Source organism: Lytechinus pictus, chromosome 11, assembly GCF_037042905.1.
Source record: "Lytechinus pictus isolate F3 Inbred chromosome 11, Lp3.0, whole genome shotgun sequence".
NCBI classification, from domain to species: Eukaryota; Metazoa; Echinodermata; class Echinoidea; order Temnopleuroida; family Toxopneustidae; genus Lytechinus; species Lytechinus pictus.
In genome coordinates this window covers 30,372,024-30,398,880 of record NC_087255.1, presented here as the reverse complement: position 1 = coordinate 30,398,880, position 26,857 = coordinate 30,372,024, and the positions used below count along the sequence as shown (strand labels likewise).

Here is a 26,857-nt window from a genome sequence, read left to right as displayed (position 1 = left end):
GCTTGCTGGGTCAGCAAACGTGATATAATGAGATTCTGAGATATGTCCATTCTGAATATGTCCATAGACATCATGATATTTTCAGGAGAGTTTTTGAAAATGAAATCTATACAACATTTTGTCACATGTACATTCTGGAAATTTATTTTTTGTTTGGCTACAAATTTTATACCGAAGAGTGAAGTGACAGATCATTTTTCCCTTGTTTTAATCTACACTTTGCTGACCTTTGCATTGCATAATCTCATCCTTTCCCATTCCAACGAAGATGTAGACCTAGTTTTGAAGGCTGTAAACCTGGTGGGTCTTTCATAAAGCCGTTAGTAAGTTACAAATGACTTGATCTTGCGCTATGTGATATATCCTTGTGTAAGTAGACTCATTATCAAAGAACATCTTCCAGTTACGCTTAAAGTCATGCAAAGCTTTACGAACATCTTTGTGAAACACCCACCAGGGGCCCGTTTCATAAAGGACTTGCAACTGTTGAAACTTTGTCATTATTGTAACTACCATGGAAACCTTGATTCTGATTGACTGATGAGCCCTGTTACCATGGTAGTTGCCATTATGGCAAAGTTACAACAGTTGCAAGTCCTTTATGAAACGGGCCCCAGGACCGAAGAAGCAAAAACTTAGGGAGGAGGGGGTTTGGGAAAGGATGGAGGGATGGAAGAGAGAGAGAGGGAGAGAAAGGGGAGGTCAAAATGGGAGAGATAAATCGGAAGGTAGTTGAGGCCTAGAGGGTAATGCCCCATTTACACCTTTGCATATTTGACTTGCGTTTGCTGTGTTGTGCGGGGTGTACCAATCAGCAGTCTTTCCCGGCAATACACAGACAACATAAAAGTTTGTTGCACTATTGCACATCATGTTTTATTATGATTTATCGGGTCAAACTGCATATGTCCGTGTTCAGGTAAAATGAAACCAAATATGCAATTTGTGAATGAGGCATAAAAAGGAACGAGTAGAGAGAGGAAGACACAGAGGGAGGGGAGAGAGCAGAAGAGGAGAGGGAGAGGAAGCAAGGGTGATGCGAGAGAGAGAGAAGAATGGAACAGAAAGAGATATACAGAAGTGGTTGTACGAGAAATAGCCAAAGCCTATACCAGCCCAAAGGTCTCGCCTCTTCTTTTCTCCTGCTGGACCCCCCCCTTCTTTCTCTTTCTTGCCTTCTCTCTTCTTCCCTGCTCCCCTCCTCCCAATTTTACTGTCTCTCTCTCCCCATTTCTCTCCCTCAATCCTCTCTATCCCCTCTACTCTCACACCTCATTTCTTTTCTGTTGGAACTTGTCATATATTAATTTCACTCACTCTCAACTTCAACACATTTCTTGAAAACTTGGTCAATTATAAATGTCAATAGAAAAAAACAAATGCAAGACTAAATTCAAAAAGAAAAATTGATATTTAATACAAACAAGTTACTGTACAGAATTTTACAGACTTTTTTTTTGCACTTTGTATGATCATATTTCCTAAATTTTATACAGATAAAGTATATGCCTTTGCAGGCATTGGCTAGTGTTTAGGTCAAGTGGAAGAGCCATGGTAATGGACCCCCAAAACAAACGAGGTCTGCAAATAAATTAGCGCTACGACCCCGTCGCGAAAAAAGTTGTGATAGATTCAAATCAAACTTAAAGTCGCAATTGATTTCTAAATCCTATCTCTTTACAAACACAAATTGAGATCAATCATCAACCTCAATTTACATTTGATTTTAATCTACACTAATTTTTTTCTGAGACGGGGCCCAGGGGTTCCCTTTGAGCATTGAAAATCAATTTCACTGAGAATATGATTACTCTACAAATGATAAAAACGTATTCAATGAATCACTCAGAATACTGCAATGGTAGTTAACTGTACACTGCAATTTTTTAGCATAATCTAAAAAGAGATATTGGTCACTTTAGGGTCAAAACTGGACTTCTATTTTTTTTTTTTTTTGTAAATAGGTAAAGCCAAATTCTATTTCTCACTGAGTTTTCTATTATAAAAATTTTTTTGTTGAGTAATTTAAATAGTTTCACATCAATGACCTTTCAATTATGTAAAAATAAATAAATGAAAAATAAAATAAAGTACTGCTACATAGCATAGTAATATGACAGTTCGGATTAACGCATACCTATGAAAAGCAGTCAGCTGTTGTATTACTTTTTATAACTTGAAATTGTAATTACCTATTTTCTAATAAATAATTGTGATTTTTTCATATGTGTGCAAAGAATTAGTTTAGAGGGACTTTGATCAGGGAATGATTAATTCCCTGCTATGATGTCTAAACTTGTTCATTTTGTGCTGGAATCAAATAGAATTTTGACCATAGCCCTTATTGTTTTGTAATACAAATATATACACAAGGCAAGAAGTGCAACAACAATATCCAATATATATATTTAAACAATGACACATTTCATACATTTGATTTTATTTTCCCTTTACTTTTCTTGGGAATTTGTGCATGCTTGTTCTTTATAGTAAAATTCTAGGGCCCTCTTTGGAACAGGATAGTAAATTCTTTGTGGAACAGAACCTATGCATTAAATGCTTTCTTGTTCCCATCGCAATCAATTTCAACAGAATACATCTACTTTTTTTTAAGTAGAAAAATTGCTTCTTCTGGAATGAGAGGTATAAACAGAACATCTTTCCCTGGTGGATAATCAACAGTATTCAAAATGATAAGAAAAAATGGAAGTCATCGACTCTAAAAAAGCGAAAAAGCAATTGAGGTCTCCTGTTCATCACACTTCAAAACAACCGACGCAGTCCACCAGTGACACACAGATATTATATCTATCAGAAAAGAAATCCATCAATTTCATAATTCTTCTTACAAGATATATGCGCAATGTCCTTTGTAAACAAAGAGGAAGCACACTAAATTGTCAAGACAACGAATGTAGACTAGAGTATACATTGTATCAAGAAAAAAATTCAAACAAATATGCATATTAGATCGTATTAATCACAACTCTTTGTAAAACGGGACCCTGGTGTAACACAGTAAAATGGTTAGTCTTCCTGACTTTACTAAAATCCAAACAAAATATATACTGAAACACACACACAAAAAAAAATAATTACCTGTGTATCAAATTGCACTTTTTTTTCATTGATTTAACATCTTCCTACAAACATACATGTACAGTGTGCAAAATAGTGAACATATAATACCCATGTGTGTACTAGATGGATAAAGTCAAGTGCTCGATGTTGGAGAAATTGCTAGAAGTTTCAGTAAATCATGAAAAATAATTTACAAGATATGGGTCGATAGGAGGATTTCCGACAAACAATCAGACTTTTCCTGAACATTCTATGCATTCACTCCAAAGTGCAAGGACCTGCGGAAAACCTTTAAAGGGGTACTTTAGGCTGAAGATAATATTATTTGAACAGATAGAGAAAAATCAGACAAACAAAACACTGAAAATTTGATCAAAATCAGACAAGGAATAACACAGTTATGACATTTCAAAGTTTTGCATTATTCCAGTAAAACAGTTTGAGGCATGTCTTCCATGAATATTCAATGAGCACATTGATATCATATCGCCACTTGTTCTGTTGTATTTTATTATGTGGAATTAGGTTCATTTTTTTTTTCCTCCAAGAAATAGAAAAATTTGATTGACAACTGATTTAGTGCATTAGATATTGATTGCTGCAACTTATTTAATTATAAGGGAGACATATCAGTTACACATGTATGAACTAATGAAACAAACTGGATTTCATGTAGTAACATTAAGAAAAAGGACAGTGGGGATGTGACATCATCAGCCCACCTAATTAATATTCATGATGACGTGCATGCAACTGTTTTACAAAATATTGCCAAACTTTAGAATTCAATAACGTCGTTATTTGCTATCAGATTTTGATGAAATTTTTCAGCGTTTGCTCTGTAATTTTTACTTTATTTCTTTACATATACATATTTTCAGCCCTGAGTACCACTTTAAAACATTTTGAAAACATTTATGTGTTTGCTGTTCCGCATGGACACTCGTGTAAGAGTATTTTCACCTTGATGTTCATGAACTGTTAACATGTTTAATGCTTGATACAGATTTTGATGATCTGTCATACTTTTTTGTGGATAAAATTAAGTTGTTGTTTTTCCAGCTGTAGATATGCTTTACAGTCCTTTAAAATGCAAAAGGAAATGGACATATCATGTGAATAACAGAAAATTTCAATCTATACATAGTCTATAAATTTGAGTGACATGTAGAATTTTAAACATGACTATATATTAATTTGTTCATTGATGATTCACAAAAATATTTATGTTACGTTATTTTCAAAGCAGAGTGATATAACCTTTCATATTATATCTATAAAGAGAGCTTAACAACAATACTGTAATTATTATACACACTCATCCTTTTCATGACATGTATATCATCTTGGATCATTTTGTTTAATGTGATACAAAGGATAAATGAAAACAGACAAACCCCAAAACAGACATATATTTTATGTATAATTGATCTTTGTTATTGGATAGGTTTTTAGTGGTTCAAAAGCACGTTTTGGGAGATTTGGGGACAACTGCGTAAGGAGAGGTACTCACATTTATAAGCTTATACTCTTCTAGATACGCATGCAAATGATTACAAAATGTGTTCTTGGTGCAAGTGTATGCATGTTACTGGGATTTTGTAGGCATGTAAACAATCATGTATGTTTCTATATATCTGGGGATTTACCATTATGTCACTTTCCAAAAGACATGACCCGGGGCTTGAACCTTAGACCTCCAAAATAGTTTGTAACTTACATATGAACCTGGATTACAGGTGCATGTCATAATGTGTAGTTTGCTTTCATTATAGTCAGTGCTTGGTAAATACTTGTAGTTTTCATTGATATCAGCCAAGGTGTGCACTCATCAAAGTACTGTTCAAGACAGCTAGGAACCGTTTATAAGTTGTGACAGAAAATCACTTTGTGAAGGTGCCCAGAGGGAACTTTTGGAGGAGGATTTTCAGCAAGTGAATGAGATTGATCATTTCCTTTAACACAATGCCTACTGGAACCAGGTGGTCCCTCTACAAAACCTGTTGGAATGACAGAATTAAGAAGTCAACAGGTTAATCTACCTCCAAGGGCAATGACAGCTGAGAAGTCCTAAATCTTCAAGCAGTTCTTGAACAATCTGATGATACTCCATCCTATACAGTTGAATGATGATCAACATATTAATCACCGGTGACACCAGCACGATGGGGTTTCATGAAGGACTGGAGGGGCATAGAATTGTTAACCTACAGAGGCATGCCCCTACAATCCTTTGTGTGCTCAAAGTGTTCCAGCGCCTCTGATAGCCACAAGATATAATTTGAGGCCCACGTCAGTCCGGATTGGTCTTCCTGGCCAGTTTCCCTTACCAGTGAAACTGGAATGCTTGGCCTTCACAAACGACTGAAGGGGCATGCCATTGTCCACCCATTATAACATATCCCTCCGATCCTTTGCGTGCTCAAAGTGTTCTAGCGCCTCTGGTAGTTACATGACATCATTCGAGGCCCCATGTCAGTCCAGATTGGTCTTCTTGGCCCGTTTCCCTCAGGAAAGCCTCGTAAGCATCAGCCATATCAGATGTTACACCGGACCCATCCCTGCGAGAGGAAAAGAGGGAAGACATCTTTCATCTTTGGGATCATTGAGACAGGATGATAGTGAATAGAAGGCAAGTGCAGAAAGATAGAAATAAAAAGGGTATGAGACTGTGTTTGCTTACACTATAGGGTGCTGGACTGAAAGACACCACCTCTCAAAGAAAAAAAAAAGAACTTCCTTTTATTAATCAAAGATTTTTTTTCCATTTATGCAAATTTGACAATGGCAAATAGGGACAGGCCTTTTTGATTGGATCATAATTATGTCCGTTACAACAATGGCAATTCCACATGATCAGGGAAGAATCAAACTTTTTTTCACATTATGAAGAGGAAAAATTGAAATATTCCACATTTCATAGTAATATACAAAAGAAATAGTGACACTTGACACCATCAGCTCTCTCAATCACAGATTCATGTTTTCATATAACCGTTTTGTGAAAAATAAGCAAATTTTTAAATGAAATGTCTGTTCTTATTTGCCATTCAGTTTGGATGCAATTTTCTGCATTATGCTTGCATCATTTTTCTCTATTGATTCAATTCAACTTGTTTGGGGTGAACATCCCTTTTAAAATTGATATCAACTCACCCTAATTCGGGTTGCCAGCCATAGTGATCCAGGGCAGGGTCAAAGTTCAAATTGTTGGGGTCAGTTTCTTCTTCATAAGAATAGTCTTCTGGGTTAAACAGCTCTGCATTGAAACCTGCAAGATGAACAATTTAAAGTCAATTACATCATTCAACAATGAATACAATGAATCAACATTTCACTTTAGGCATATTTACAGCACTATACAGTACAAGTATGTGAAATTTTTATTTCAATTTCAGCATTTTGATGACTATATTTTGGTAGTGCATGGTCAAAAACCACCACAAACCAAATTCGATAGTAATTTGTTCATGGCGACCAAAGGTTAGCCTTACTGATATCAATCATGAAGCAAATATATATGATTGTAAACAAATTTTCGGCATTACTCCTATGTGTTTAAGATGGCATGCTCGATCTGTAATGAAAATCATAAGTCAGAAAAAATTGGAACCAGTGGGATTCGAACCTGCCATCTACTGCTTTCCCGGCAGCGACTCAACCACCAGGCTATACTGGTTCATGGTTAAATCACGATGAACTGGAATTCAAATACCCTCAATCCTCTTCTTTCTGACTCATTAATATGCAAATGCAGCCCGCCGTGGACAATAGATAGCAAATAAAGAGGCTTTAATAGGAGGAAATTATAATTTGTAAACAAATTTTCGGCATTACTCCTATGTGTTTAAGATCGCATGCTCGATCTGTAATGAAAATCATAAGATAGCAAATAAAGAGGCTTTAATAGGAGGAAATTTTCTATTGTCCACGGCGGACTGCATTTGCATATTAATGAGTCAGAAAGAAGAGGATCGAGGGTATTTGAATTCCAGTTCATCATGATTTAACCATGAACCAGAATAGCCTGGTGGTTAAGTCGCTGCCCGGAAAGCAGTAGATGGCAGGTTCGAATCCCACTGGTTCCAATTTTTTCTGACTTATGATTTTCATTACAGATCGAGCATGCGATCTTAAACACAGGAGTAATGCCGAAAATTTGTTTACAAATTATAATTTCCTCCTATTAAAGCCTCTTTATTTGCTATATATGATTGCTTACATTGATCACAATGTATAATCAATCATTACAATTAATTGTACTATCAGTCATTAGTTTCATATTACAGGACCAGATTAATGATTCACTTACCAGCTTCCTCTGCAGATATTACTGTTCCCTTTGAACTGTAAAATGTAGGGATATTCTATAAAGGGAAAGCAAAGAAAAAAAAGAAAAGAAAAGGATTGGCAAAATACAAGTACACAGGTATGACACTGAAGACCGATGAAGATAAAGAGATAAGTATATACAAGGGGCCAATTGCAAAATAGTTGCAATCAAACACAAGTCATAAAATCAAACACATCCTAATTTCATATAATCAGAAGTGTGCATTTTGACATACATTTTTTTTCCAGATTTGTGTTTGATTACGACCCTTTCTGCAACGGTGGACTAGATAAAGTCTTATTTAAAGGGCCTACAGCATTGCTCATTCTCACATCTGCCGAGATATTCCTCTGCTCATCTACCCTTCTCCTGTTCATAAGTCAAATCTTACCTGGAGAGTATTTCATGAACCAATCAGATGCAAGGATTTCAATAGCTTATAACAATTGACACTTGAAGATCAGTGTTTTTTTCATGAGTGCTTCCCAGGTTTCCAGTCCTTCATAGGACTTCATCCTACCTCATAAAATAGTATCCTCCTCTCTCATCCACCCCTTACTCATCTTTAAATTCCCACTAAATCTCTTCTAATTTCCTTTCTCATCAACTTCTCATTTAACAATCCTTTTCAGGAGTAATCAGAGCCCTTTCTATGTTACGTAATTACTGACCGTAAATACATCTCCTCCAGCAGCCCCATTCATAGCAACGGCCCCTACTGGCTCTTCATACTTTGACCTTTGACCGTTGATTGACCTCCTCCCCCAGTCTGAAGCTCTGAATTCAATCAGTCGCAGCCACTGCTCTCTGATAGATCTGGGAATGAAATGAGAGTTGGATCTTATCAAGTCATTCCAAGTTTGATAAATTATCAAAAACAAGTAGAAAAATCACAGAAACAAATGAAATGGTCAAAATTTAGAATCTGCAAAGTGAACACAATTTTAAACAGAAATAAAATTGATTCTGTTGGGTGTTTCATAAAGCTGTTCGTAAGATACAAATGACTTAATGCACGACTGGTGATCCTTTCTTATGCTATGTGATATCCCTGTATAATTGATTTATGAACAAGTTCCAGTTGTGCATAAAGTTGTGCGTAACTTTACGAACAGCTTTATGAAACATCCACCTTGGCTGTACTCTGTTTTTTAATACAAAGTGTAAAATTGCTGAGTGTTGATTGAACATTATTTTTCTACCAACATTATCTTTGAGTGGTTAGTCAACTAAGTAATTAAATGAGTTGGAGAGAGTGTACTCATATATTGGGTGAATGATTGTAATACAGATGAATTTGGTGGATTCATAACATGGTGCGCCATCTTTCAGTTGCAGCGGACAGGCCAAAATTTGCAATGCCTCATGCGAAAAGTCGACATCGAAATTAATCTCTAGCTATGCAACACACTGCATGCATCCAAATATGCTGCGCTGACCGATGCGCGGCAGTATTGTTGCATACATGTACGTTGTCGACCAGGGTCCATGAGAAATTTGCCATATATTTCGACCGTTTTTTTTTGTGATTTCTTCTTATGTGAAGCGTCGGGATGCTATTTGCACATTTCTATCGCTAGCACTGTGCGCTGCCTGCACCTGTGATGTCGACCCTAAAGTCACAAATCGGTCAGCAACTGATCGGTGGCGCATTAATTATGAATCCATCAAATTGTCTGCAGCTGTAACACGGAGAGTAGGGAGAACTGATTGTTTTAATGGATCAGCGATCGGTGGTAGGTCTGATGGAGATTATGAGAAGACGTTTAGCTCCAGCCTTCTGCAGCATTCATATACTGTGCTCCAGCTTTCAACGATCATATACTGTGTCCACACGAACAGGGGGCTTGGACTGGCATGGGGCATCTTGACAAGATAGCTGTGTCAGCCGGCGAGGAAAATAGTGTCCAAAACAATACTTTAAATATTTTGTTTACTGGCAAATATTGTGTTATGAATGTTGTAAAGAGTGGACATTTGAATGTATTTTGCATGATGACACAGTACAATACTCATATTTGTATTTGTACAATTACATGTATCATGTTGACATTTTTGAGGATGGTTGAAATGCATAATCTTAAATCATGCATCTTGAAAATGTTGAACCTGGGTAAGGATTCAGGAACTACATGAGAAATTTAGGTCTTACATTAAAGGGGAATGAAACCTTTGGAACAAGTAGGCTTGTGTTGAAACAGAAAACTCAAAGAATAAGAACAAAGAAAGTTTGAGAAAAATCAGACAAATAATGAGGAAGTTATGATCATTTGAATATTGCAATCACTAATGCCATGGAGATCCTCCATTGGCAATGCGACAAGGATGTGTGATGTCACATGTGAACAACTTTCCCTTTGATGGACTATAAAATACCCCCAAAATGTCTCTTTTTGCTTTTTCTTATGGTGATACAAACTTTTTATCCATGATGTATTCTTAAAAAATCTGTATTACATGCCCTCCTACAGAAAGAACACATGATCTACTGATAGATGTGATAAAAGAGGCAGTTTAAGTGAAATATATACTAAAGTAATGGGGAGAGTTGTTCACAAGTGACATCACACATCTTTGTCGCGTTGCCAATGTGAGGATCTCCATAGCATTAGTGATCGCAATATTCAAATGCTCATAACTTTCTCATTATTTGTCCGATTTTTCTCAAACTTTCATTGATCTGTTTCTTTGATTTTTCTGTTTTCACACAAGCTATCTTGTTCCAAAGGTTTCATTCTCCTTTAAGCTAGTTCCATTCAAACTGGTTTAGTATATTGGCTTTATGGTCTAGTGGTTCTGACCATTCTTTCAGTCACAGTGTCATGGGTTAGAATCACAACCAAAGTCATTAATCCACTTTAAAGCAAGGATGTTATCCACACATGCTACACTCAACCAAGGGTTTCATTTTCCATTGGTCCAATGCCAATTTCGTCCAATGGCCAACTCGTCTACTATCATTTCGTCTACCAGCAGTTCTTCCACTATCCACATGGTCTAATTGCCATTTTGTCCATGCACCATTTCGTCTAATAGCCACTTGGTCCAATAGTCATTTATGACATATTCCACTTGGTCTAATTGGACTAAGTGTTAATTAGGCGAACTGAATGAAAATAAAATGGATATTAGACCAACTGATTACGAGACGAAATGGTCATAGACGAACTGGTGATTAGATTGGACCAAATGGTTATTAGACTAAATGTTGATGGACGTAATGGCATTAGACTAAATAAAGGTAGACTATGTGATGAGTGGACGAGTTGGCAATAGACGAATTGGCAATTTATCAACGAGGATAAGGTAAGAGGACCTGGCACAATTAATTCCTTGATATTTTTATGTCTTGTCCAAGCCTGCCAGCCTAAAGCAAGGGTACTAACATTCAAGTCCCTTGAAAGCCCATGGGATGTTATATCATAATGTGATATGCCATATACAAGAAGTGAGTATTCTTATTTATCATCATTACTGAATCTGACTGACGAGGACTGAAAATTAAAATTTACCTGTCAACCTCGCCATTGACAATATAATTTCTCCCATCATTGAAGATCTTGTTAATTAGCTCTGACGACTGACTGTTGCTCATTTCTCGATCATAATCCTCTATCGTCTTCCCTGCCAACTGCAAAGATAACATTAAAAGATAGCGTATAAATGGTTCGACAAAATACAAATGAAATAAGAAAACAGAAGAGGAACTAAAAGAAGAGTTGGTATACCAAAAGAAAATCACTCAAGAGAATCGCATGCAAAGTTTAACTAAATGTATGAATGAAAGAACACAGAAGCAACAGGGTAAAGGAAGGAATCAAACTTGAAAGAGGCAAGAGGAGAAGACAAAGTAAAAGCAGAATAAAGAAGAGAAATAGCAGGGAACTATTCAGAATGAGATACATTTAAAATCATCTGCCAAAACACAAGTCCCAACTGCAGGCAACTGATTGGTTGAAAATTAAGTAGGGTTAAACTTAAATAATTGCTTTTGATTGCAACTTTATGCAATGGGACACAGATCAGCTCCAACATAGACCAAAGATAAAAAGAAACACCAAAGGAATAGTTTCATGCACAGACAAAAGCAGATACAGGATTTCGAAATAGAAGGGGTGCAAAGAGCTAATTTGTCAGACTTGGCTACAAGGTGGGTTCAATGGGTGATTCTCAAAATATCAAAGGGGTGCGTCCCTTCAGCTGGTGCCTGGATCTGCTACTGCAAAGAAATGACAGGAAGATGCAGTACCCTGAGTCTTCTCTCCTACTCCTGTTTTACAACTACACTCACTGACTCAAGCCAGCCTTCTCTCACCTCTTCAAATACTCAAGCCTCTTATCTTACCAACTGCTCAAGCTTCTCTACTTCCGGGGCTGGTTTCATAAAATTGGTTACATATTGGCAATGGCAGTTAAAAGCTACTGAAATCCATCTATCTGATTGGCTGATGGTACATGTGTTATAGAAAATGTCTTTATGAAACGTAGCCTAGATCTTTCTGTTTTACAGTCCGTTTATGGACTACACTCATTTCCGAAAGATACTCCACCTTCCAACATTCCACTTTCTCGTCTCTCAATTCCACTTCTTCCCCTATCCACTTTTCTTATTCAACCTTGGACTTGCCACATGGTGTACCGTAAACCCCCTATGCGATTACCTTGAATATGTTACATAGACACTTGAGGTTTGCTTCTGAGGGGTAGTCTGTCAGAGACTGGAAGAGTTCTTGGAGGGCTACTCTGTAAACCTTGACCTTATGGATAGTGCCATCGCCACCTATGATCTAAAAAAAATTACATAGAATGCAGAAATTATGTTTTTAAAAACTTTAAAGAGAATTAAATGAGTAAACACCAACTATTATCTGTGCCATCATATTTCCAAATAAATTGTTTTCTCACGCTAGTGCTTTGGGGTAAAAAAAAAATGCTCCGTCAAATTGCAGAACAGGATATAATGCCCAATCAGAATGAAAGCACAAATTATGTTGGGGAAAGTTATCAGAAAAAAGAACTTTTTAGCATCACAGATATGTTATTCATTTTGCCACATATGGTGCTCATAATCCTTATCAGACTCTGCAAGTCAACATTACTGACTAGGGGGATAGAATTTCCTGCACCATCTCTTTTTACCTAACTGAACACTGCTATAAAAGCACATACATGTCTACTTGTAAAAAGGAAGCAAGGAACCAGATGACTGATAGAGTGAAGTCCACTCCAAAGGAATCGGTAATTTAAGGATCACTGTCTAACAAAGCAGCAATAATACATTGATCCTGTCTAAAACTTTGGCATGCCTAAAATCTTACATTTCACAAATATCGAAAGGTTTCAATGATATCTTCCCACTATACAACTGAGCTGCCAGATGAGTGGAAATATGTCCTGTACATTTGAATGCGATGAAAGGCTGGGGTTTCACTCCCATATACACACACTGAATCGTACACATATCACATGGCTGAGGGCATTCAATCTAGTTGATGCTTTATAATTAATTACTTTGTTTGTTTGATTGATTATTTATTTATATATTTATTTATTTATTCATTTATTTACTTATTTATTTATTCAGTTATTAAGTTATTTATCTATTCTTTTAACTATTTTTCATTAATTTTTTTTTTCATTGAATGATTGATTCATTCATTCATTTATTCACTCGCTCACTTACTCACTCATTCATTAATTCAATCATTCACTCATTCACTCATTCATTAATTTATTTATCTATTGATTTACATATTCATGCATGCATGCATTTTTTACGGGGGTGGAGGAGTGTGATTCCAAAGAGAAACCATAAATCTTTCATTCATTTCTTACCTCCATATTCATGAAAAGTTCAGCCATAAACATGGTAACGCCATGTAATCTCTTGTGTTGTGCAGGGTCTAATGCCATCTCTTCCTTCCTTACAACAACCTCCTTGGCTCTATGTCATTCAGAAGAAGCAAGATATATTACAGGAAAGAATTTAAAGATAAAGTTGAATTAATCTCCACTGAGCTAATCTCCTGTCATAGACCCATGTGCACTAGGGTAGTGTTGATATATCCTTTCATAAGAAAGGCGGAAATACATTGTTAATTTTTCATTGAAAAGAGGATTTTATTCATCGTGATAAAACACTTGAGCATTCAAGTGTCTTACCAGTAGACACCTGGGTGGAGAATGGTAAGTACATGTAAATATTCATGCCTTGCCAAAAGAAGCTCATGCTGCAGTAGGGATTTGAACCCTAGACCTCATCCACTGATCCACAACCTTCCAAGATGAACAGGCCTTCATATTGATACGGCAAGGCCACTTTTCAAACGAGCACATAATCATATTACAAATACAGCACAAATGGGAAAAATAAAAAAAGGGCATAAGAATATCTAAGGCCAGTGAAAGGGCATTGGCGTCAGTCAATGGGGCATCAACGGCCAAGAGTGAAAACTAACCTTTCATTGATGAGTGTGCGTATGTTTCTGCCACCTGGTTGAACCGGTAAGGTCTTGAAGAGGTGATCAATCATCCGGGCTCCAGTATATGTGAAGTTTGGCTCCATAATGGACTGAAATCAATGGGAATATGAAAGTCAGAGGCATTTCATCTTTAGATTTACAGTGACTCCTTAGAGGACACTTCTGGGCCCAGTAACACATAGATTAGCAATTAATCCCTAATCGGGTCTTTAATAGTCAGTCTACTGAGCAAATTGCGCATGCAACAATGATCATGATAGGCCATATCATTTTGCCATTAATCGCCTACCTTTGTGTCAAGAAGCCCTGCATTACCTCTTAAATCTGAATGCTCGCAATTATATCAGAGAGCGAAAAATGCACTGAACAATTTTATTCAATTTTAAAATAAATCAGCACTTAGCACTACTTTGTAACAAAATTTCAAAATTTGGTGTAACAATTGGTGAACCTCCACAGAGCTCTACCATATGAAACGATAAAATCCAAATAAACTGAGTTCCAAAAGAAACTTATCAAACTTCACAAGCACACTACACAAATTCCACTCAGTCAAAATGAACTAAATTTTGATACAGACTAGCTTCAATATATTTACTAAGCACATGTCAATAATTAAGAGATTGATTTAATAGCAAAGAGGCTGTAGCTCCTCAAATCAATTGGTTCCGAAATCCAAAGTAACAGAATGGCAAAAGAAAGACCAATGAAAATGAGATATAAACCAAATGATCATTCTTTGCATGACTGCTATCGAGTCCACATGCATTATGCTTATTTGACCTCAATAGGTGTGTTTAGAATTTTAATTTCAACTTCCTGTAACTTCTTAGTTATTTGAGATAATCAATTAAACATGCCGATGGTCATACTGTGAACTCTAATAAACTGGTAAGTTTGTTTAACCCCATCTGATTTTCATTGGTCTTTCTTTTTCCATTCTGTGACTTTGGATTCTGGAACCAATTGATTTGCGGGGCTACAGCCTCTTTGTAATTAAACCAATCTCTTAATCATTGACATGTGCTTATACCTCGGTCACATTTGCTCTACGGCGAGTCGAAAACAGCCGTTTTAACATTTTTTTTTGTAATAGCTACAAATAGGTGGTTTGAATAAAAATAAACAAAACAGCTGTTTTCGACTCGCCGTAGAGCAAATGTGACTGAGGTATAAGAAAAGATTATTGAAGCTAGTCTGTATCAAAATTTGTTCATTTTGACTGAGTGGAATTTGTGTAGTGCGCTTGTGAAGTTTGATAAATTTCTTTTGGAACCCAGTTTAGGTTGAAAATGAATCGTAACATTTATTTTGTGTAATTTTCAAATTTACATTTCCTGTGAATTAGCATGAATAAAGTTTGACATATATTTAAAACATCTATGAAGAAGTTTGATGTAACACATGGAAAAAGAAGTTGAGCCTTTAATTTTCACACAACGAAATAATTGCTTGAGATGTACACATCTTTGAAAAAAAAAATTCTTGGGGAAAAGACAGGATATCTAAAACAGTGGAAGGGAAATGAATTTGTCTTTGATTGGTTTACCTGTTCAAATATGACATCAGCGACTTCACTCAACTGCCAGTCTTCTCTGATGGATACTGAGAGGATGTCAGTCAATGAATTCATGCATTCTTGAAACAAGCCAGGATTGATGCTCAGCTGATACAGAATGTCATTCAATTCTACAATGTAGTCATACTCCTAAATGATGACAAAATCAGAGGTATGACAGTCAAGACATAATTTCCTACTGTTGGTGAAAAAGCTTTGCATTTTCGCATGCAAGTTGGGTTATGAGGACTTTATTGTGTGTACATGTTAAGGCCGATGCACAATTGTCTATTCCAATTTTTCAACAAATTACATTATACTTTTCTGAAAATAATAACAATATTTTTTTCATTTGATTTTCAGAAACAAACTTCGGGGTGATATCAAGCCTTTAGATCAGAGAAAACGTCATGCTTCCACATTTACTCTACTTTATTACATTTATACATTTCACTTAAATGAATAACAATGTTTTAATGAAAATTGAATGGAATGATACATGTACAAGGGAAAAGTGGTAATGAGACCAAGACCAAATCTTTTTTTATCGTTTTAGATGAAATTAGATTGGACCATGAGGGCCGGGACCACATCAGAAAAATTATAATCTTACTGGATCAATGTGGAACAGACTACTTGTATACAGTCAAATCGTTTTACTACTTTCACTAAAACCACTGAGCTGGTAAGACTAAAGAGCTTGAAGGATCACAACACCACCATGTAAGCAAAACAAACCTGGGCCTGGCTCCAATTACACAAAAAATAGTGATTAATCATATCCTTGATTTTCATGACTGATTGTACATTGTAGTCAATGCTATAGTGTTAGGGGGTTAGTAGTAATTAAGCACACGATGTCACATGACCCACCGGCGGGACGAACGAACACAAGATCTGCACTCAGCTGTACAACACTACATACCGGTACTACACACAACACGCAATCAGAGGATTCTATACTCAACCCCCGAGAGGTACGGACATATACAAGTGAGCTATGCTTAATATATACAAGTTATAAGGTAGGACCTTTTCCCGGTTTCTGTATGTGAGTTAGTGAGTGTGTAACTCTATTTATGTTTACCGGCCCCTCGCAATACTGGCGACGAGGATTAAAGTGATTTTTATTTATTTTCGGCAAAACATTTTCTGTACTTCGCCATAGCCAACGCCGATTGCAGAAACTGCGTTGGCCGTGGCCAAATATAAAAAAGCCGCCGCCATCTTGAATTTTTTTTGGGTTTTTATATTAATTCGTTCGACGGCAAAGGAAGTTGGGCGGCCTTCTATTCAAAGTTCCAACTATACACCGAAAGACACGGCATGTCTGATGCAGACAAGAAATATCAGCTGTGTCTGGCGTTGGAGGCCGAAGCCAGTAAGTTCATGGCTCTCATCCAGGAGAGCAATCCAAATATCGCCTTCTCTGACTTGGTTACCAAGTTGGAGAAGCGGTTCGCTCTCCAGGATGAGCCGGAAGTTACTCGCATGCAATTTCAATCGGCTTTCCAACGCTCGGATGAATACATAATCAAATAGGCAGATAGGCTTATGACACTTGCAGGTCAGGCCTTTGTAGGCCTTCCCGACACGTTCGTCCAAGAACTTGTAGTGGCAAGGTTCTGCCAAGGTGCCCAAGACAAAGATGCAGGGCATCATGTCCTGACTTCTCGGCCTGGGACATTAGATGAAGCCATGACTAAGTACAAATGGTTTCAGTTTACCCAGAAGACTATGCATACGCATGGCCCTAGGCTGAGGAACGAGGTAAGGCAGCTCTCTGTAGGGGAGGATAAGAATACCCTTGGGATACAAGAGTCGTCTCCTCCGGAAGCTGCCACAAAGGGAAATTCTAGGCTTGAGGCCAGAATCAGTGCTCTGGAGGCTCAGAATGCAGTGTGGACCTCCGAGATGGATTCGATGGTTGCTGCAATCACGGATCTGTCTCGGAGTACTAAAGAACTTTTGTCGGTGTCAAGAGGCCAGTCGAGTTATTCCTCCGGCCGTGCCCCCGTCACACTTGACAGACCAAAATATACCTCTGGCCCTGCTCTGGGAACACCGGACAGACCAAAGTATACCTCTGGTCGGGCTCCGGGTACATCAGACAGGCCGAGGTATAACTCTAATAGAACGCCAGATCGGTCAGTAGGAGGCCGAAGGCCATTTTCTGGCCCTCCGCCAACCACAACTGATCGACAGCGAAACTTCACAGGCTGTTTCAACTGTGGGGAAGAAGGCCATTTCAGCAGGGCCTGCCCCATGGGAAGATCGCCTGTGAACAGTAGACAAGTGAGGGCTGTCACCTTCGAGGAGGAGGGAAATGGACAGGGATCGGAGGAGATGGGGAATCCCCGATCCGATCACAGATCCCTACCCCCACCGCCTCCATTCCATTAAAGGACAGCCTCATGCCACAAGACCATGGTAGCTCACGGGCACCGGACTCACAAGCAAGTCCAGGGAGCCCAAAATTCTCTGAGGTAATAGATGTCCCTTGGAGGAATCCACCATGGCCACCATGGTGGATTTTCTGGTGAGGTTAAAGATCAAGAGGTTGAAGCAGTCATTTGTAGAATTGTGTCTACTTCAACATTGAGTGTTGAGTTGACAGTTGGCAAAGAGCCCATTACATCTGTTTTGGACACTGCGGCAGCTGTCACCATTATATCAGATAGGCTATTCAATCGCCTCCAGCCTCGGCCGCCCATCCTGAAGCGTGTAATCCTTAAGGGGGCTGGCCGAGACATGACAATGGACGGCATGGTGGTAGGGCCTATCAATATCAAGCTGGGTTCCCAAATACTCAGCGAGAAGATTTATGTAGCTCCGATAGCAGATGAGATGTTGTTTGGCGTTGACTTGTTACGAAAACACAATGCCAATATTAGCATCCCAAATGCTATCTTAACTATGAATGGTGAAGACCTACCAATCATACAAAGAGAAGATCCATAAAACAAGGTGATATGATTGGGGAGGCTTATAAGTCTTGACTGTAGGACCTGACGTAGAACCTTCAGAATGTGTCCCATTGTGGATACTCATGAATCGGATCTATTCTTCACCTTCTGTATCCCTGGAGCCGCTCTATTGAGGGGCTGGCCCCAGGGGAACAGGAGTTGAGAAGGCTTCTACTTTAAAAGAAATAGATTGGTACACTTTGTCGATTGAGTAGACAATGATGTGCCATTAAGTTGAAGACAAAGCCCTGGGTCCCAAATGTGGCTGTTGAATCTTTCCCCGTAATGTGCATGGAGATATCCTTCAACGAAGCCAATTCATTTGAGATCCGAATAGTTTACCCAGCAGAGGTGGCAGAGGAACCGCTTTCTGACGATTCAGTCAAGATCACGCGGAACCAGAACCAACTCCTCGAGCCCCTCCGCAAGTGGTTAACAGACAAGAAAGAGCCGGCTAAAGAGACTCTGTTTCTCCTCCCGCCAGAGGGAAAGTTTGTGGACAAACAGGGAACTCTTCTACCTTTATAGAGGAGTTATCTTGATGGAGAAGGATGAGCGTGATGTCATGATGATTCCTGAACCACTAAGACATTACATCATCCGGCTTTGTCATGGTCCTCCTTCAGCAGGGCATGCTGGGATCGCTAGCACTCAGATCTACCGATACGGCATGTCGGAAGACACTCACATCTGCATAGCCAGGTGTGCAACTTGTAATACAAGAAAGCGACCCGTTCATGTGAGCGCCCTCTCAGAATGTGTCCATCTTGAATTCACTGTCTTATTTTATCTGTTTTAGACTATGGAAGTGAAATGTATGATTCTGCCTGTACATCTCATAAGAAAAAGCTTGACTCTATACAATATAGAGCTTTGAAAATCATTACAGGAACGATATACAATGTATCATTAGAGTCTCTACAAGTTTTGACTGGTGAATTACCGTTGTATCTTCGGAGAAAACTGTTTAATGATAAATTTAGATATTATTTGTTGTTTAGCACTTTATGCCATCCAAGTAGAGAAATTTTCATTGAACATACGAACAGACACGAATGGAAGGGAGGGGAAAGACCTTTCAAACTTCGAGCCTGTAGTGATGAGGTACTTGTAGAGAAGCAAGACAACTTATTAACAAGAATCCCGGAATGGCGTTTGTCCCGCCCTCCTGTGTCGTTTTGTGCTCATCGTATAATTAGAAAAAAGGATATGCTAACGGCCGAGATGAAAGCTATCGTTCTAGAAAGAATTTGAATTGTGTGGAATGGTTATTTACATATATATACTGATGGATCCAAACAGGAAAATTTTAGAACGGGGGCAGCATTTTATGTTCCTCAATATAAAATAAAAAAGTATTTCAGGTTATCCAATGTAAGTATCATGAGAGCGGAACTCCTGGCCATTTTAATGGCACTTGAGTGGTTAGAATCCTTTGATAAACCATGTTCAGTTGTAATTTTTTGCGACTCTTTGTCAGCACTGAATGTGATTGATTCATATTTCATAAAATGCACCATTGTTAATGAAATTTTATTTAAAATTCATAAACTCAGTATGAAAGATATCTGTATTAATTTTGAATGGATTCCCTCACATTGTGATGTTAACGGCAATGAGATCGTCGATAAAGCTGCCAAGAAAGGAGCCGCGAAAAATTTTGTAGACATCGTTTTACCAAACACTATAAATGAACTCACATGCTCACGCATGACATTTTATAAAAGTGTCTGGCAAGCAGATTGGAATGCGTCTAGAAATGGTAGATTTTTATATGCTATTCATGATGTTTTTAAGCAGGCATATAGAAAAGGTTTTTCTCGGAAAGAGGAATGCCTCCTTCATCAAATCACACTAGGTAAGTGCAAATTAAACTATTATATGTTTCAAATTAAACAGCACTCTTCCGGTCTCTATGAGGTGTGCAAAGAATTTGAGACTATTGAACATTATGTTTTATTTTGTTCAAAATATGTAAAGGAGAGACGCATTATGTTTAATAAACTTAAGATGAATGACCCGAATCTTAAACAATTGTTAATTAATCCCGATTATACACGGGAACTACTGTGTTTTATATATGCCACTAACCGTTTTTACAGTTAGGTGTGTGTCCTTTTTTTTTTCTTTTTTTTTTTTTCTTTTCTTTCAAACACAAGAAGGATTTAAAAATTTTATTAATAAGAAACTAAGAAAAGACAAGACAAAAGAATAAGAAGGACGTGTAATTGTATGTGATATCACATTTGAATTGTTATTTGACGAATATTTTAAGAAATTCTATAAATATATAACTAGTAGCCGATTGGTTAGCTGGTGTGCCCTTTTTCACGAACAATCATTTAGCACGCGCGATGTTTAATTTCTCTATTTGTTTTGTATTGAAGTATTATTCCTCGAAGATGTTTAATCTTGTAGGACCTACTAATATAATAGGTGGATGGGTGACTAATCTATATTAATATGTCATATAATCGTCACCAATGGTTTAACGTCGTATGGATCGCCTTTGCCGACGACGTCCTACTTACGAAAGTGACTGGCGCGTATAATCTGGAGAGATTGAAGAGCGCCATCATATTCAACAACAACAACAAACTGTCAATCCTGGTTATGACAGATTAAAGCAAGGGAGCTCTATTGCCTCAAATAACGGGGCAATGCTACTCCCTTGCACCTGTCTCTGCCTGCCACTGTGCGAATCTAATTATTTTATATCATGTATAAATTAATGCAACGTAGGAAAGATAAAATGGATGCCTATAATTTCACCTATAATTTATCACCCAATTAATTTTGTATGCATCCCTTATTGTATATATATCAATGTATCAATAAAGATAGATAAGTTAGTTAGTGGATCACACTTATTCATTGATTTAAATATTTGTTTATTTTTACTTAGATACATAGATAGGTGCAGTGAGATTATTTCATTTATATCAAGGCAGAGACAAGGTAAGAATATGTTTTATGATTGGTAATGATGTACAATGTATACATTGATGTATTTATGTTTTATTCATGTTCATGAAAAAGAAAGAAAGAGTAAGAAAAGAAAAAGATCACAAAAGAAGACAAAAAAAAAAAGATCGATCAAAGTATTTAAAAAAAAAGAAAAAAAAAAGAGAGATGTGATCAAGAAAACAAAAAGAAGAGGAAAAACAAACAAAACAAATGAATGTTGATGTATATTTTATGTTTAGGGTTACATGTATGTTAAGTATATTAAGTTATGTTGAGTTATATAGAAAATAGGCCACCCAATTTTTTTTAGGGTGGGGGGAAGTATAGTGTTAGGGGGTCAGTAGTAATTAAGCACACGATGTCACATGACCCACCGGCGGGACGAACGAACACAAGATCTGCACTCAGCTGTACAACACTACATACCGTTACTACACACAACATGCAATCAGAAGATTCCATACTCAACCCCCGAGAGGTACGGACATATACGAGTGAGCTGTGCTTAATATATACAAGTTATAAGGTAGGACCTTTTCCCGGTTTCTGTATGTGAGTTAGTGAGTGTGTAACCCTATTTATGTTTACCGGCCCCTCGCAATAATGCAATCAATCACACACAAAAAATCTTCTCTGATGATTGCTAAGCTTTGTGTTACAGGCTCCAGTTATGATATGCTCAGCATTTCTTCCTTCATGTTTCATTCATTGTCATATTTGCTACCATGCTTACCGGTTCATTTTGTAACCCATTCCAGTATCTTCCTGGAACAAACTCTAAAGCTGTGGCTGACAATGTCATCATGTAATGTCACTGATCTTCAAACTCTAGAAAGTTTATGCCTCGATGCTCAGGTAAAAAACTGTTGAAAAAAAATACATATACAGTAATATTTACCAATAGGCCTAGATATATATTACAATTTTATCACCTGTCATAACAAGCAGCCAAAGGTTTGATAAAAGCAGGAAAATTGAACAATATTATTGAATATTTTGCAAAAATGTGAACTAAAGTTATTAATGTGTGATATTACAATTAAATAAGGTTATTTCCCTCATATATCTATATATAGAGTGCAATTTTCTTCAAAAACTGAAAATGAGTTGTGCAATCAATCAAGCACATTATTGCAGAGATTTTTTCTGATTTTATGTCTTGTTCAACTTTCCCTTTAATTACTAAATCAGAACACACTTATGAAACACAAACAAATTTCTGTCCATCATCAGAAGTTCTGGTGGAAATTCCAATAGCTATTTGTAAACAATGCAGGGTGCGACATAAGCGCTTGCCTGATTGCCCGGGGCAAGTAAAAGTTAGAGTCGGGCAAGTGTTTTGAAGCAAAGACAAAAACTACTTGCCCGAATCAGGCAAGCAAAATTCTCATATAGAAATTATATTTTAGAAAGATTCCCCATATTTCACCATCAAAAATATAGAAAAGAAAAAGAGAGAAAAAAGCCATATCATTAATTTCTTTCAAAAAAGTTTATAAGTCATGATTCGAATTGCAAAATTTGCGCCATTTTCTGCAATAAGCACACAGCTCAGACACGTACACACACACACAGAATCAATGGCAGTCTATCATACCTAGCTAGCTAGCGCCTAGTCCACGCAGCCCATGGTTTCTGCAGTGCTGCACGAACGAAGTTTGCTCTGGAAGAAATCTCCCACAGAACTGTCAAACTTCACATTTCTTACCGTCCCGATGAAAACTCTTGTAATGTCCACATTTCCTAAAAATTGGGGTAGCTCTATCATTTGTAAGCACTTAAAGGAGAAATTTTCACTTCTGTTATGCTTAAAAAAAAGATCGGGTTTCGAATGATCGTCTAGTATCGCACACACTGAAATACATTGTTTGACAGTCCCACATATGCATTTGTGTGTATGTTGTTTACGTGGTTTCTTTCGTAACTATTTTTTTTAGCCAAGGAAATTGATAAATTTTCTTCTTTATTTATGACTGGATAGTCTGAGCTTTCTTCCTTTCTGTTTTCTTTCTTTCTGCCTATCTTTCCTTTTCTTTTCAATCTTTCCTTCTTTTGAATCTCTCTTTATTTCTTTAAATTTCCTTCTTTCGTTCATTTTTTCTGTTACTGTAGCTGTCATTCTTTTCTTTCTATCTTTTTTTCTTTCTTCCTTCCATCCAACCTTTGTTTACCTCTTTCTTTAATCCTTCCTTCTTTTTCCCCTTCCTTTCATTCTTTCTTACTGTCTTTCTTCCGTCCATCCATTCTTTACCTTTCTTCCTTTCTTTTTTTCTTCCTTACTTTCTTCATCCCTTTCATTCTTTCTTTATTTCTTTCCTTCATTCCTTCCTTTCTTTTTGTCTTTCGTTCTTTCTTTCTCCTTCCTTTCTTTCTTTCAGTTTCTTTCTGATTTTCTTTATTTCTGTCTTTTGATCTTTCTTTTTTTTTCCATCCATCCTTTCTTTTCTTCACTTATTTTTTCTTTCTGCCTTGCTTCATCTCTTTCCTTCATTCCTTCCTTTCTTTTCTTTTTTCCTTCCTTCCATCTATCCTTTTCCCTTTTCTTTCTCAAGTTCCTTTCTCTCCATTTTTTTTCTTACCCTTTTCCTTCCTTCCATCCATCCTTTACCTTTTCTTTTTTTCTTCCTTAATTCTTTCCTTTTACCTTTTTTCTTTCTTTTTTTTTTTTTATTTGTTTGTTTCTTTCTTTCCTTTCTTTCTCTTCCCCCCAGTTTTTTTTCTATTTTTTTCCTTTCCTTTTTCTTTCCTTTCTTCTTTCTTCCTTTCTTTCTTTCCTTCTGATTTTCTTTATTTCTGTTTTTCGTTCTTTTGATCTTTCTTTTATTTTCCAACCATCCTTTTCTTTCTTCCTTTCTTTTTCTTTCCTTTTTCTTGTTTTCTTTCTTTCCCTTTCTCTTCCATCCATCCTTTACCTTTTCCTTTCTTTCCTTTTACCTTTTTTCTTTCTTTTTCTTTCTTTCCTTTCTTTCTCTTCCCCTCAGTTTTTTCTGTTTTTTTTTCTTTCTTTTTTCTTTCCTTCCTTCTTTCCCTTCTTTCTTTCTTTCTTTCTTTCTTTCTTTCTTTCTCTTCCCCACAGCTATTCTCTCTCTCTCTCTTTCTTTCTTTCTTTCTTTCTTCTTTTTTTTTTTCTTCCTTCCTTTATTTCTTCCTCCTTTCTGTCTTTCTTCTTATTTTTTTCTTTCATTCTCTCCCCTCTCTTTATTTCTTTTTTTTTCTCTGGTTATTTTCAGTGAATTCCCCTTTATTTCTTGTGCGATCGACCTAACCCCCTCCCAAATATATGGAAAATATATGAGATTAGGAAATAGATTAAAGAGCATATTGACCATATATTTTGTCATGATGTACAAGATAAAAATCATTAAAAAAAGAAATACAAGGTACATGTACATCAGTAGTCATGTTGAAAAATATATTAAAGCCGTCAATGGTATGGTATGTAAAACAGTAAGCCTATAACTTGTTTTAAAGCAATAAAACTTTGTTTTGAAGGATTTTTTCAGGCAAGTGAAATCTATATTCGGGCAAGTATTTTCCAACTATTTGAAAATTTACTTGCCCAACTGGGCAAGTGCTTCAAAAAAGTTATGTAGCACCCTGCAATGAATAAATTAACAAGTGGAATGCCTCTGGCAGTCTCACCTGCATCACGCGATTCAATATAGCAACAGTGCTGACTTTGAAAAACAACCTTTTAATAATTATTCACAAAAAACACCATTCATATGTTATACAATACTACATTCATTGACATTTGACCTTGAAAATGTGACCTAAAACTTGTCAGTGATACTTGATTACCCCTATATCCACATTTTATACACTATATCTATAAACTTTGAAAGTTATGACAGCAATCTAATAATTACCTCTAAATTGGCCAAAGTTCAATGACCTTAAAAGACCTTTGACTTTTGTCATGTGACCTGAAACTCGCATGAGATGTTCAGTGATACTTGATGACTCTTATGTCCAAGTTTTATGAACTAGACCAATATACTTACGGAGTTATGATGGTAATTCAACAAATACCCCCATTATGGCAAAAGTTCATTGACCTTTGACCTTGGTCATGTGACCTGAAATGCGCACAGGATGTTCAGTGATACTTGATTACTCTTATGTCCAAGTTTTATGATCTAGACCAATATACTTTCAAAGTTATGATGGTAATTCAACAAATACCCCCAATTTGGCCAAAGTTCATTGACCCTAAATGACCTTTGACCTTAATCATGTGACCTGAAACTTGCACAGGGTGTTCAGTGATACTTGATTACTATAATGTATAAGTTTCATGAATCAGATCTATAAACTAGCTGTCTAATTTCAATGATTAATAACATATTTTCTATAAATTAAAAAGGAAAAGGAACAGACATGCACACAACTCGTCTTGTCTTGTCTTGTCTTGTCTTGGGTTAAGTCGGCATATGCAGACTTGCTGTACTCCGCCAACTTTATTGATGTGTGTGAAATCACCAAGTAAGCAGGTCACTTGCTAGGTTTTTGATTGAGCTTGGATTTGAAAGAGTCTAATGAGTTTATCAATGTTGTGTCCATGTTTAACACATTCCAATCTTTGGTAGTTCGAGGGAAGAAGCTGTATCTATGAACATCCCTTTTGACTAGTAGACGCTGGAGCTTATTAATATTATCACACGTCTAAATACTTGGGTGCAGGGAAACACAAACCGTAGTAGACGCTGGAGACTATTAATATTATCACACGTCTAAATACTTGGGTGCAGGGAAACACAAACCGTATTATACGGTATGGTCACCTATGAGGTCCATAAATGTAATGTTTGGACCTCATTTTGACATTGGTACTCGGAGTGAGTTAGGCTAGCTCCATCCAGTGACTGAGTGAGTGCTACTGAGCCGCAAAATTTTTCACAAACGCAATAAACAATAGGTGGGACACACGGTGTCTGAGCCTGGCCTGTTGTGTACCAAACCCAAACTGCAACTGCAAACATTTCATCCGTTAAAATGGCAAAATGAACATTTCTTTAATAAAATTTAGACAAGAGCAATCTAGGTGTATTACATCAAATGCGAGTACTTTTTATAATTTCAATAAATCATTAATTTCTCACCTAATTCTCTCCCAAGGCAGTCAAGTTTTACTTCATCCTCGAACTTCGAAGCGGTGATGTCTTTGTTGTTGTTGTTGTTATCGATTTTGTTTATTGTTCATTTATCGCGGGTCATCCGCGCCATTTTATCGATGAGCAGCATAGAGATGCCGATATGCCCTCTGTTTTTTTTTCTTTCTTTCTCTAAGTTTGATTTGAGAAAATTTAATATTTATCAGCTGCCCCGGGGGGCCGGGGGCAGTCTGCTGTACACACGCGTGACCAAAGAATTTCCAAACACCCCTAAACGAGATTTTCTCATCTTCTTCTGAAAACAGTACAGTCCACCGTCTGGTGTATTGTCGTACTGGCTTCTTCTTCTGGAAATC

At 37.0% G+C, this 26,857-nt stretch overlaps 1 protein-coding gene across 1 annotated transcript; it reads right to left on the bottom strand.

The window, feature by feature from the left end:
* Positions 1-1,392: 1,392 nt before the first annotated feature.
* On the bottom strand, positions 1,393-26,857 carry LOC129271165 (polyadenylate-binding protein-interacting protein 1-like). Its single transcript, XM_064106318.1, has 11 exons — positions 26,490-26,857; positions 22,121-22,250; positions 15,446-15,604; positions 13,873-13,985; positions 13,250-13,358; positions 12,076-12,201; positions 10,927-11,045; positions 8,086-8,230; positions 7,394-7,448; positions 6,238-6,352; positions 1,393-5,642 (listed from the first exon to the last, which is right to left on the bottom strand). The coding sequence occupies exons 2-11, from the start codon at positions 22,190-22,192 to the stop codon at positions 5,540-5,542; spliced, it is 1,116 nt and encodes a 371-aa protein (XP_063962388.1). The 5' UTR covers positions 22,193-22,250; positions 26,490-26,857; the 3' UTR covers positions 1,393-5,539.